At 39.2% G+C, this 12016-nt stretch overlaps 2 protein-coding genes across 2 annotated transcripts in view; one reads left to right on the top strand and one right to left on the bottom strand.

Annotated features, from left to right (window-relative positions):
- The window catches only part of LOC139750898 (uncharacterized), a 265619-nt gene that overhangs the window by 206471 nt on the left and 47132 nt on the right, over nucleotides 1-12016 (top strand). The window lies entirely within an intron of this gene.
- The window catches only part of Arl5 (ADP-ribosylation factor-like 5), a 48303-nt gene that overhangs the window by 7625 nt on the left and 28662 nt on the right, over nucleotides 1-12016 (bottom strand). Inside the window, exon 2 of the mRNA XM_071665779.1 lies at nucleotides 4501-4736. Coding sequence (XP_071521880.1) covers nucleotides 4501-4736 — 236 coding nt within the window. The remainder of the gene's footprint in view (nucleotides 1-4500; nucleotides 4737-12016) is intronic.

Genomic DNA, 12016 nt, shown 5'->3' with positions numbered 1-12016 from the left:
TTGCATAGTGCCATGGTACAAAGGCAAAGGGGATAAAGGTGAGTGTTCAAATTACAGAGGTATAAGTTTGTTGAGTATTTCTGGGAAATTATATGGGAGGGTATTGATTGAGAGGGTGAAGGCACGTACAGAACATCAGATTGGGGAAGAGCAGTGTGGTTTCAGAAGGGGTAGAGGATGTGTGGATCAGGTGTTTGCTTTGAAGAATGTATGTGAGAAATACTTAGAAAAGTAAATGGATTTGTATGTAGCATTTATGGATCTGGAGAAGGCATATGACAGAGTTGATAGAGATGCTCTGTGGAAGGTATTAAGAGTATATGGTGTGGGAGGCAGGTTGTTAGAAGCAGTGAAAAGCTTTTATCGAGGATGTAAGGCATGTGTACGAGTAGGAAGAGAGGAACGTGACTGGTTCTCACTGAATGTCGGTTTGCAGCAGGAGTGCGTGATGTCTCCATGGTTGTTTAATTTGTTTATGGATGGGGTTGTTAGGGAGGTGAATGCAAAAGTTTTGGAGAGAGGGGCAAGTATGCAGTCTGTTGAAGATGAGAGAGCTTGGGAAGTGAGTCAGTTGTTCTTCGCTGATGATACAGCGCTGGTGGCTGATTCGGGTGAGAAACTGCAGAAACTGGTGACTGAGTTTGGTAAAGTGTGTGAAAGAAGAAAGCTGAGAGTAAATGTAAATGAGAACAAGGTTATTAGGTACAGTAGGGTTGAGGGACAAGTCAATTGGGAGGTACGTTTGAATGGAGAAAAACTGGAGGAAGTGAAGTGTTTTAGATATCTGGGAGTGGATTTGGCAGTGGATGGAACCATGGAAGTGGAAGTGAGTCATAGGGTGGGGGAGGGGGCAAAAGTTCTGGGAGTGTTGAAAAATGTGTGGAAGTCGAGAACGTCATCTTGGAAAGCAAAAATGGGTATGTTTGAAGGAACAAGGGGTTCGGACAATGTTATATGGTTGCGTGGCGTGGGCTATAGAGAGAGCTGTGTGGAGGAGGGTGGATGTGTTGGAAATGAGATGTTTGAGGACAGTATGTGGTGTGAGGTGGTTTGATCGAGTAAATAATGAAAGGGTAAGAGATATGTGTGGTAATAAAAAGAGTGTGGTTGAGAGAGCAGAAGAGGGTGTTTTGAAATGGTTTGATCACATGGAGAGAAAGAGTGAGGAAAGATTGACATAGAGGATATATGTGTCAGGGGTGGGGGGAACAAGAAGTGGGAGACCAAACTGGAGGTGGAAAGATGGAGTGAAGAAGATTTTGAGTGATTGGGGCCTGAACATGCAGGAGGGTGAAAGACGTGCAAGGAATAGAGTGACTTGGAACGATGTGGCATAACGGGGTCGATGTGCTGTCAATGGATTGAACCAGGGTATGTGAAGCGTCTAGGGTAAACCATGGAAAGTTTTGTGGGGCCTGGATGTGGAAAGGGAGCTGTGGTTTCGGTGCATTATACATGACAGCTAGAGACTGAGTGTGAACGAATGTGGCCTTTGTTGTCTTTTCCTAGTGCTACCTCGCACACATGCGGGGGGAAGGGGTTGTCATTTCATGTATGGTGGGGTGGCGACGGGAATGAATAAGGACAGACAGTATGAATTATGTACATGTGCATATACGTATATGTCTGTGTTTGTATCTATATGTATACGTTGAGATGTATAGGTATGTGTAAGTGCATGTGTGGACATGTATGTATATACATGTTTATGTGGGTGGGTTGGGCCATTCTTTCATCTGTTTCCTTGCACTACCTTGCTAACACGGGAGACAGCAACAAAGTATAATAAATAAATAAATAAATAAATAAGTTCATACAACAATGTTGTATGGTTGCGAGGCGTGGGCTATGGATAGAGTTGTGCGCAGGAGGATGGATGTGCTGGAAATGAGGTGTTTGAGGACAATGTGTGGTGTGAGGTGGTTTGATCGAGTGAGTAATGTAAGGGTAAGAGAGATGTGTGGAAATAAAAAGAGCGTGGTTGAGAGAGCAGAAGAGGGTGTTTTGAAGTGGTTTGGGCACATGGAGAGAATGAGTGAGGAAAGATTGACCAAGAGGATATATGTGTCGGAGGTGGAGGGAACGAGGAGAAGAGGGAGACCAAATTGGAGGTGGAAAGATGGAGTGAAAAAGATTTTGTGTGATCGGGGCCTGAACATGCAGGAGGGTGAAAGGAGGGCAAGGAATAGAGTGAATTGGAGCGATGTGGTATACCAGGGTTGACGTGCTGTCAGTGGATTGAATTAAGGCATGTGAAGCGTCTGAGGTAAACCATGGAAAGCTGTGTAGGTATGTATATTTGCGTGTGTGGACGTATGTATATACATGTGTATGGGGGGGGGGTTGGGCCATTTCTTTCGTCTGTTTCCTTGCGCTACCTCGCAAACGCGGGAGACAGCGACAAAGTATAATAAAAAATATAAAAGTTCTGAAAATAGAGACTCAGATTTAGCTTCAGAGGGTCTAAGGTAACTCATATAATCCTTCCCAGGGGATGCTGTATACCTTTAACTCACACTTAATCTGATCACTTCTTTGATTTTTTTTAAATGTTACAAATGATCAAGTTATAATGTGGAATTTTCGTCTTTCTTCTTTATCACAAATCTTTTCTTTTATCAAACTTCCAATAAGAAAATGGAGAAATTCTTTGCCTTCCAGAGTTCTGAGAGGATCAGTAATAACTGTGCCTTGGTATCTTGATGACTAAATCTTGGTGATCCGTAAGACCATGCTTTCTACATAAATATTTGATCTGCCACCCTGTCCCTCCTCCTTGTTTCTGATTCTGCTTAGGAAGTCTTAGGTAACTCAATTTTCATTTCCATTTAACATAATTCCCATTTATAAATGGTGGCTCAGGCAGCCTATTTGTCCAAGCACATATTGAGCTGTCCTCCATATTAACGAGACTCAAAGATTTATGTAACTATTCAGAATGAATTTATTTTCATTTTTTTGCATACATATTTGCCTTTTCCTGCATTAGGGAGGTAGCATTAAGAACAGAGGACTGAACCTTTGAGGGAATATCCTCACTTGGCCTAACTCTCTGTTACCTTTTCTGGAAAAGTAAAAAAAAGGGGGGGGAGGATTTCTGGGCCCCTGCGCCCTCCCCTTTTAGTCGCCTTCTATGACACGCAGGAAATACATGGGAAGCATTCTTTCTCCCCATCTCAAAAATTAAAATAACTTTACCTGGTATCATCATTTGAAATACTTAACTCAAAATAAGTCAATCACTGAATTTCTTCACCTTTTCTTTGTCTTCAAGCTGACAATCACAGGTTTTCCCCTACCTCTGATATCTCATTTAACCTACCAGGCAATACAACATATGTCCTACATGTTCTCTCTTTAATATATCTTTATTCTTACTATATATGGAAGTCATTCAATACTGCTCTCATTTTTACTTAATCCTGCTTATTAAAACTAATATTTCAGATCTGACTTGGAACTAGAGGAAATATTCCAATATGTATAGGCTTTGAACACTCTACACTCAACTTTTTCCTGCTCATTCTGTCTCTTCAGAGTACCTTCAGTTGCTCATATTATATTACTATACTTTTTTGCTTCTGTTTTCCTACAGAACTCTGTGGCAAAAATATAAATGCAGACAACAAGATTCTGGCTTCACCTTAAATTCATTCCATACAATTTCACTAACACTCTTCAGCTTTTAATTTGACTTCCCTTGGAAACTTAATATCTCCATTTTTGTATTAGCTTCTCTAATTCTATTCTCAATTTTTCATTCACATTTCAAGTCAAAGACAATCTAAAGTAAAAGTCAAGTATGTAGGTATGGAGACTGATTTTTTCAGATGATTAATCATGAGTTACCTTGCTTCCATAGCAGATTATGATTATGATCTTGCTTCTACAACAGATCATGATTATGATCTTGCTTCCGCAACAGATTATAGTCACAATCAACTTTCTCCCAACTTTTATATTTTGAAAGCAGAAGGCAGGGAAGTCTAGGTTATCTCTAAATGGAAACCAAGGGGGAATTGCATGATTCAGGGAGTCCAGGGGATGAAAGGACCCTGGCTGAAATGGGTTTTTTGCAACTGAGAAGAGTCAAAAACCACCTTTCCTTTCAAAAGTTTGTTCCTATATGTATTTTTTCATACATATTCACCATATCCCGACTAAGAGAGGTAGCATTAAGAACAAACGACTGAGCCTCAGAGGGAAAAATCCTCACTTGGCCTGCATCTCTGTTCCTTCTTTTGGAACAACTCCCACCCTTTAAGTTGCCTTCTATGACATGCAGGGAATACTGGGAAAGTATTCTTTCTCCCCTATATTCATAGACTTGTATTACAAAAAGTTATCTTTTATATACTTAACTGTGCAGTCTTTTGCTCATATCAATATTCTTAAAAAAATGAAAAGTACACAGTTCTGTTTTGCAAGCAAGAAAAACAAGCTGCTTTCAAATTATAAAGCTACACAATAAAAGGCAACCTAATGATGCATAATACTCACCCTTCTCCAGTGAGGGCACAACAGCCCTGAATTTGCCACCTATGTTTCTTTATTGATGTTAAGTTTAACAAACGTGATATCTCTGCAGCACTCATTGAACCTTTCACATCCTGCTTATTTGCAAATATGAGTACAGCTGCACGTGATAATTCCTCATGAGCAAGCATCTTATACAATTCTTCTCGAGTGATGCTCAAGCGCTCACGGTCTGTAGAGTCTATGACAAGGATCACAAACTGAAAAAAATAATTCATCATAAGAAACCACTAACTCTTCTGATGCAAAAAATCACTGAGCTATCAATGTACTTGAGCCAGTAGAAACAAACTGCAGTGGAGACATTAACCTATGAACCTAATTGAATATCAAAGCACCAGCAGTGTTCTAGTGTCCACTGCAGCTTCTTTGGAACATGAACAATAAAGCAGCAATTACTACTGTATTAAATAATCCTACTGATGGAAAACTAATAGGAAAAAAAAATCAAACACTCATTTTCATATGAAAATACTTTAGCACTGATGATATACCCTTCACCATCAATACAACCTTCACTATATGAAAATACTTTAGCAGTGATGATATACCCTTCACCATCAATATAACCTTCACTATCTCTCGGTGAGAAGCTCACACAATCTTTTCTTACTGTTATAGTAACTACTGGGGCTAAATAGCTTGTCTACTTGAAAGGGAGATAACTCTTTTTCTATTACACAAAAAAAATATGAAGACATGATTACTCATGGAAACATAACAGTTGCAAGAAAAAAATCTGCATGGGACTTGCAAAAATATTGTGCCAGAAAGAAAATGAGTAAGGTTCCCAAATGGCCACCTTCAGCAACCAACCTCATCAAACTTTACTTTTTGCACTACCAATACTGTACATAAGGACCACTTGAAGCACACCTCTGACCATCTAACCATTCTGGTAACACTTCACTGAATCCATCCAATCCACATAGCTAAGGAAAAAACATACACATGCTTTACAAAAACAGCCGGGCCAGCATTTACACAGTACATAAATTTATGCTCTAAAATTTCATTATGGATAACTTGCCATCACCATACCATGCCATCTCACACTTCATCAACATCACCAACTAAACCATCATAAACCATATACCACATACACACACACACACACACACACACAATGGTCTCCAACAGCAGCTCACCACATCCAGATCTAGACCCAAGAATTTCAAGAGTATTGAGGATAAAGCTAAGACAGACACAAAAGTTTCAGGTAAAAGGGAAGAAGACTTTGACAGGACTTGGACAGCTTTTGGAGCACTGAAAATCATGAGAAAAGAAATTACATATGTAAAATGAGCCAACACAGTGAGTGTGATGAATATCAGATCCCATTTTTGCTGGTAAGAAAATCAATCATCTTATTTACCTTAATCCATCCACAATCCAAACTCAAATTGAAATGCGCCATTATATTTGGAGGAAAGGCTAGTATTCTTGGAATTAATGTAACATTGTGACAAGGAAGAGAATAACAAGTAAAATAGAAGCAGATTAATACTAACTGGCAACTATCAAGACACTATTTATGATCATTTGCAGTTTCTTATTCTTACCATTTTGAGCTATAAAAATGTTCCTCAAATTTATGTGATAGAGACCATGAAATTGCTTGATTTTCAGTTTCATGAATTTTAGTTCAATGGTTTTCAATGTAAATACCAAGTTAGGGGCTGGAGGTCCTGAGAGCACACCAATAATGACCTTAAAGTTTCCTTAGCCACTAGAAAAAAAAAAAAACATGCAAAGAAATGTTAAACATAATGTCACAAATATCTATCTATTTATCTATTGCACTTGATCATCATGTGAGTCAGTGAGGTAGTGCCAGGAAACAGACAAAGAATGGCCCATCCACTCATATACACATAAATAAACACCCACACAAGGACATATAAAACATATACATATATATACAAACACATGCACACATTTACATATATACACATGTAAATATTCATACTTGCTTGCTTTCATCCATGCCTGGGGCTATCCTGCCCCACAGGAAATAGCATCGCTACCCCCTGCTTCAGCAAGGTAGCACCAGGAAAACAGACAAAAGAGGCCACAATCGTTCACACTCAGTCTCTAGCTGTCATGTGTAATGCACCAAACCACAGCTCCCTATCCACATCCAGGCCCCACAGACCTTTCCATGGTTTACCCCTGACATTTCCCATGCCCTGGTTCAGTCCATTGACAGTACACCGACCCTGGTATACCACATTGTTCCAATTCACTCTATTCCTAGCATGCCTCTTACCCTCCTGTTTGTTCAGGCCCTAATCACTCAAAATCTTTTACACTCCATCCTTTCACCTCCAACTTGGTCTCCTGCTTCTCCTTGTTCCCTTCACCTCTGACATATATCCTCTTTGTCAATCTTTCCTCACTCATTCTTCCATATGTCCAAACCACTTCAACACACCCTCTTCTGCTCTCTCAACCACACTCTTTTTATTTCTACACCTCTCTTACCCTTTCATTACTACTCGTCTAAACTACCTCACACCACATATTGTCCTCAAACATTTCATTTCCAACACACCCACCCTCCTCTGTACAACCCTATCTACAGCCCATGCCTTACAAACATACAAAGTTGTTGGAACTACTATTCCTTCAAACAAACCCATTTTTGCTCTCTTAAGATAATATTCTCTCTTTCCACACATACTTCATCGCTCCAAGAACCTTCATCACCTCCCCCACCCTGTGACTCAATTCCGCTTCCATGGTTCCATTCGCTGCTAAATCTACTCCCAGATATCTAACACACTTCACTTCCACCAATTTTTCTCCATTCATACTTACATCCCAATTAACTTGTCCCTCAACCTCTTATTCACATTTACTCTCAACTTTCTCCTTTCAAACACTTTTCCAAACTCGGTCACCAACCTCTGCAGTTTCTCACTTGAATCAGCCACCAGAGCTGTATCAATGGTGAACAACAACTGACTCACTTCCTAGGCCCCCTTATCCCCAACAAACTGCATACTTGTCCCTCTCTCCAAAACTCTAGCACTTACCACAGTAGCCACCCCATCCATAAACAAATCAAATAAATGTATATATATAAAAATACAGAGGAATTCAAACAGCAATAGACCACTGGGTCCTTTTGAGGCTGCTTGTGAAAATATAGTGCATATGAATGAATGCTGACATATAAAATGTACATACAATCAGGAAAGACCAATAATTACCTAAAAATTCAGAAAAATAATGGAATACCTGGCAGAGCTGGAATTACCATATATCAAATGAATGCTCACAATTATCTATATTTCAAAACATCTAACTTATAACTGGTGAATGATGCAATACACTGCATTTTTCATGTTTCTCTATTCAATTCTCTTCAGCAGGTTCTTACCTTATGTGTGTACTGATAAGTATCTGCATATTCAATATTAAGAGAAAACAGGTGAAAGAGATGGAAGTCTTATGTAGCACCTGAACACTCAGCTTCCTTAGGTTCAAGATATTCAACTGAAAATCACTGAATGATACAGTAGATTCTAATTACAATATTCTCATACAAAATTATCTTCAGCAGGTACTTACTTTTTGCATGATTTAATAATTATCAACAAACAGCGGAATATATGAGAAAATAGGTGACAGAGGTAGACATCTTACACAGCACCCAAATGGATGCAAATGCTTTTGGTTAAGGACATTCACATTACAATCAGTAAATGATATGGTAAACTTTATTTTTCACAAATTCTTTCTATACAATTCTCTTCATTAGGTTTCTTACTTAATGCATAAATCAATAATCATTTGCAATTTTTACACATTTTCTTACACAATTCTTTTCAGTAAGTTCTTACTTAAAGAAGAATTAAAGATTATCTAATATTCAGAAAAATATATAAGAAAATGGATGAAAAGATGGAATTCTTAACTGGCACCCAAACACTCACAAATGCCTTTGGTTCAAAACATTCAACTTGTAATTTATGAATGATACATTCATATAATTTTTTCTACATAATTCTCCTCAATAGGTTCCTTCCCTATGCATGACTTAATGATCATATTCACCCTCAAAAATTATGTAAAATGGGCCCAGAAGAAAATCTTTCCAAACACCTAAATGCTTGAGATCTCCAGTTCAAAACAAATCCTATCTTTCTATCTATATCCCTCATGCCCATTCCCTCCAGGAACTCCTTTCAAGGGGTGACCAAGGCAAAAGAGTCTCCACTTATCCCTATCTTTTCATGCCTCCCTTACATATAGCATGCTATGCACGCATTCTTCCACCATTTCTCTCCTTCCAGTATTCTTACACCCAATTTGTCCATGTCACAAGTGGTCTTCCTCTCACCCTAACCCCTATAGTTGTATTATCATACACTTTCTGTGTAAGCTCCCAGTCTTGCATTCTTTCAAAACATCCAAATCACCTCAAAGTACTACAATTCACCCACTTTACCACTTCACAATTGATTCCCTTTGCAGTCTCTGCCATACCAGATCTCTCATACACCCCTTTGTTTCTTCATTTTTAAACAGCTCATTTCTACAGCCTGAATTCTTGACCTCTGTGATTCATTCAATGTCCATGTTTCAGAAGCATAGGTCAGGGATGGAAGAAATATACTGTCCCTTAATCTTCTCTTCACTTCCATACTTACACCTCTACCTTTCATTATTCAATTAAGAGACCCAATGACTCTTCTACATTGTACTGCTATCTCCCTTATCTATCCTTCCATTTCACCAAACTTACCCAAGACAGCTCCTGAATACTTAAATTCTCTCACCTCTTCCAGTCTTTCTCCCTTATATCTAAAGCATGATTTAGTACATTTTCTTCTTTCACTCTATATGGTTTTACAAAATCTATACATTCACTGTTTCTTTTTAAACATTATCAATTTACTTTTATTCAATTAGCTATGCTTACACACACACCAGAAAACACAGTCTTCTGCAACTCCTCTTCACCCTTAATAAAAACAGTATCATCCGCGACAGGCTTGTCACAAGCCACCATATCTTACCACCACACACCATCTCTGCACCCCTTTACCCCAGTCTTGCTTTCATCTCTCCTATCACTTCAAGCCACAGTGACATCACACAGCCCTGCCTCACACCTATATGTTGTTATGAACCTGTGTGTGCGTTGTGTCTATGATAGAAAGTTGTATGTTTTGGTAAGCCACGTGGTGATCTGGGAGGTCTCAAGAGATTCCTCAGCCACTCCCTACGACTAGTTGGGATCTCACACACCTAAAGCCATGTGGCCAAATTAGTGTTGCATGTCACAATCAGCCACTGATTATTCCTCAGGTCCCATTGTCAAGTGACCTGGGGCCATCCATGAGGTCATGCCTGGGAAAGGTCACCCACCCATCCTCGTTGCTTCATCAGAGATGCAGGGCTGGGCCTTCAGACAGTAAGAGGGCTGGACCTTAGGCCTCTAGTCAATCATGTCAGGATGAGGGTGTGACAATCAATCTTTTGACCAACCAAGAGTAATTGTGGTCATTCCTACCTATTGTAACCAAAGGCAGCAAGTCAAGGCGGGGCTGGCTGCTCCCGCCTGGCTGCCCCTCCAAATAAAAGGCCTTGACGACAGTCCAGCCACTGATTCCTTCAGCAGTCACAGCCCAGCAGGTAATGCAGGTTATCCTTGTCTCAACCCTAGACTGTATGATGTTTTATTGTGTTGTATTGGGTCTGAGTGCAACAATGTATCACAACCTGTCATAGAATTGCCCAACAAATAAGTGTGACTTGTATCATGTTTCTATAGTCAAACTGTCATAAAGGAAAAAGATCTGGTTTGAAAGCTAACGTGGAATGTGGAATCTTAAATGTTAATGAAAATATTTATATCTGATTAATGTGCTTTTGTTATCTTGTACTCTTAATTTCTTGTAACATATGTAGACTTAACCCTGGTGTTTGCTTTCATCCCATTATGTTAAGACAGTATTATCCAGTGTGCATAACACATAAATTGACGACTCTGCTAGGATAGTAATAAATAAATTGGTGTTCTTGCAAGGAGTGCATGACAATGTATACTATAACTTTTGTTCAACTCTCCATCCAATCTTAAACATGAATTTGCTCCTCTATAGAAGGCTTTCACACCATCCAATATTTGTCCCCTAACCCCATATGTTCTTAACACATCCCATAAAGCATTCCACTCAACTGTCATACACTTTCTCCAGATCCATAAAAGCTACATACAATTTCTTGCCTTTGACTAAATACTTTCCCAAGTTCATCTTTACCACAAAAATCTGATCTACACATCCCTTACCTTTCCTTAATCCCTCATGCTCTTCACCTATTCTTCATTCAGTCACTTCCATCACTGATAGCTATCAATCAAAATTCTTGCATAAACTTTTCTTGGTATACTTGGTATAATTGCTAAATACATCCTTAGCACATTTTCCTTTCAACAAAGAAGCAATAATAGCTTTCACCCACTCTTCAGGCACAACCTTTTGTTTCCATGCTAAATTACATATCAGATGCATTGACTCGATCACACTTTCTACTCCATACTTCAGCATTTCAGCAACAATCCTATCCACTCCAGGTGCCCTTCCTACCATCAGCCACTTTATAGTGCTTCTTAACTACCACTTTGCTATAGGCCCTTGCACTTGTACAACTGTTGCCTTCCATTCTTCCACATTCATCATTTCTTCAAAATACTCTTTCCATCTTCCTTTCACTCCCCCCTTTTGATTCGGAAACTCCCCTTCCTCACCTCTCACAAATCAATATTTCTACTCTTATATTCACCTCTTTCCTTTTTCGCCTCCCTCCAGCATAACTTCTTATTATCCCAAAACTTTTCACTTAACTTTCTTTCAAAATCTTCATCTACTCTTTGTTTGCTTTCCTCTATCAGCTTTTCAATATTCTACTTACATATTCTATACTCTTTCCTCCTCGTCCTCTGCTGAACTTCCCCTGGTGCATTCCTACTGAATAATCTACCATATGCCTTTTTCTTCTCTTCCACAGCATTTCTAAGCTCTTCCATCAACCTTGCACAGTCCTTTTTATTCCTATATCTCACTATTCCTTATCCCTGGAGACAGGGGAAAAAGAATACTTCCCATGTATTCCCTGCGAGTTGTAGAAGAAGACTAAAAGGGGAGGGAGTGGGGGGCTGGAAATCCTCCCCTCTCGTTTTTAATTTTCCAAAAGAAGGAACAGTGAAGGGAGCCAAGTAAGGATTTCCCCCAAAGGCTCAGTACTTTGTTCTTTACGCTACCTCACTAATGCGGGAAATGGCGAATAGCATGAAAATCTCTATTCCTATATCTCATGACCTTGTATCCTACTATCAATTCTACAACCTCCAATAGCATTTCTCTAAACATTTTAAACACCTCATTCACATATGACTCCATCCTTACATTCACTGCACATCCATCTAAGCTTTCAGTTACCTTCCTTTCATACTCACATATTTTTT

The sequence above is a fragment of the Panulirus ornatus genome, chromosome 10 (genome assembly GCF_036320965.1).
Source record: "Panulirus ornatus isolate Po-2019 chromosome 10, ASM3632096v1, whole genome shotgun sequence".
NCBI classification, from domain to species: domain Eukaryota; kingdom Metazoa; phylum Arthropoda; class Malacostraca; order Decapoda; family Palinuridae; genus Panulirus; species Panulirus ornatus.
The sequence above is the reverse complement of the archived record's forward strand: the minus strand, read 5'-3'. Positions and strand labels throughout refer to the sequence as shown.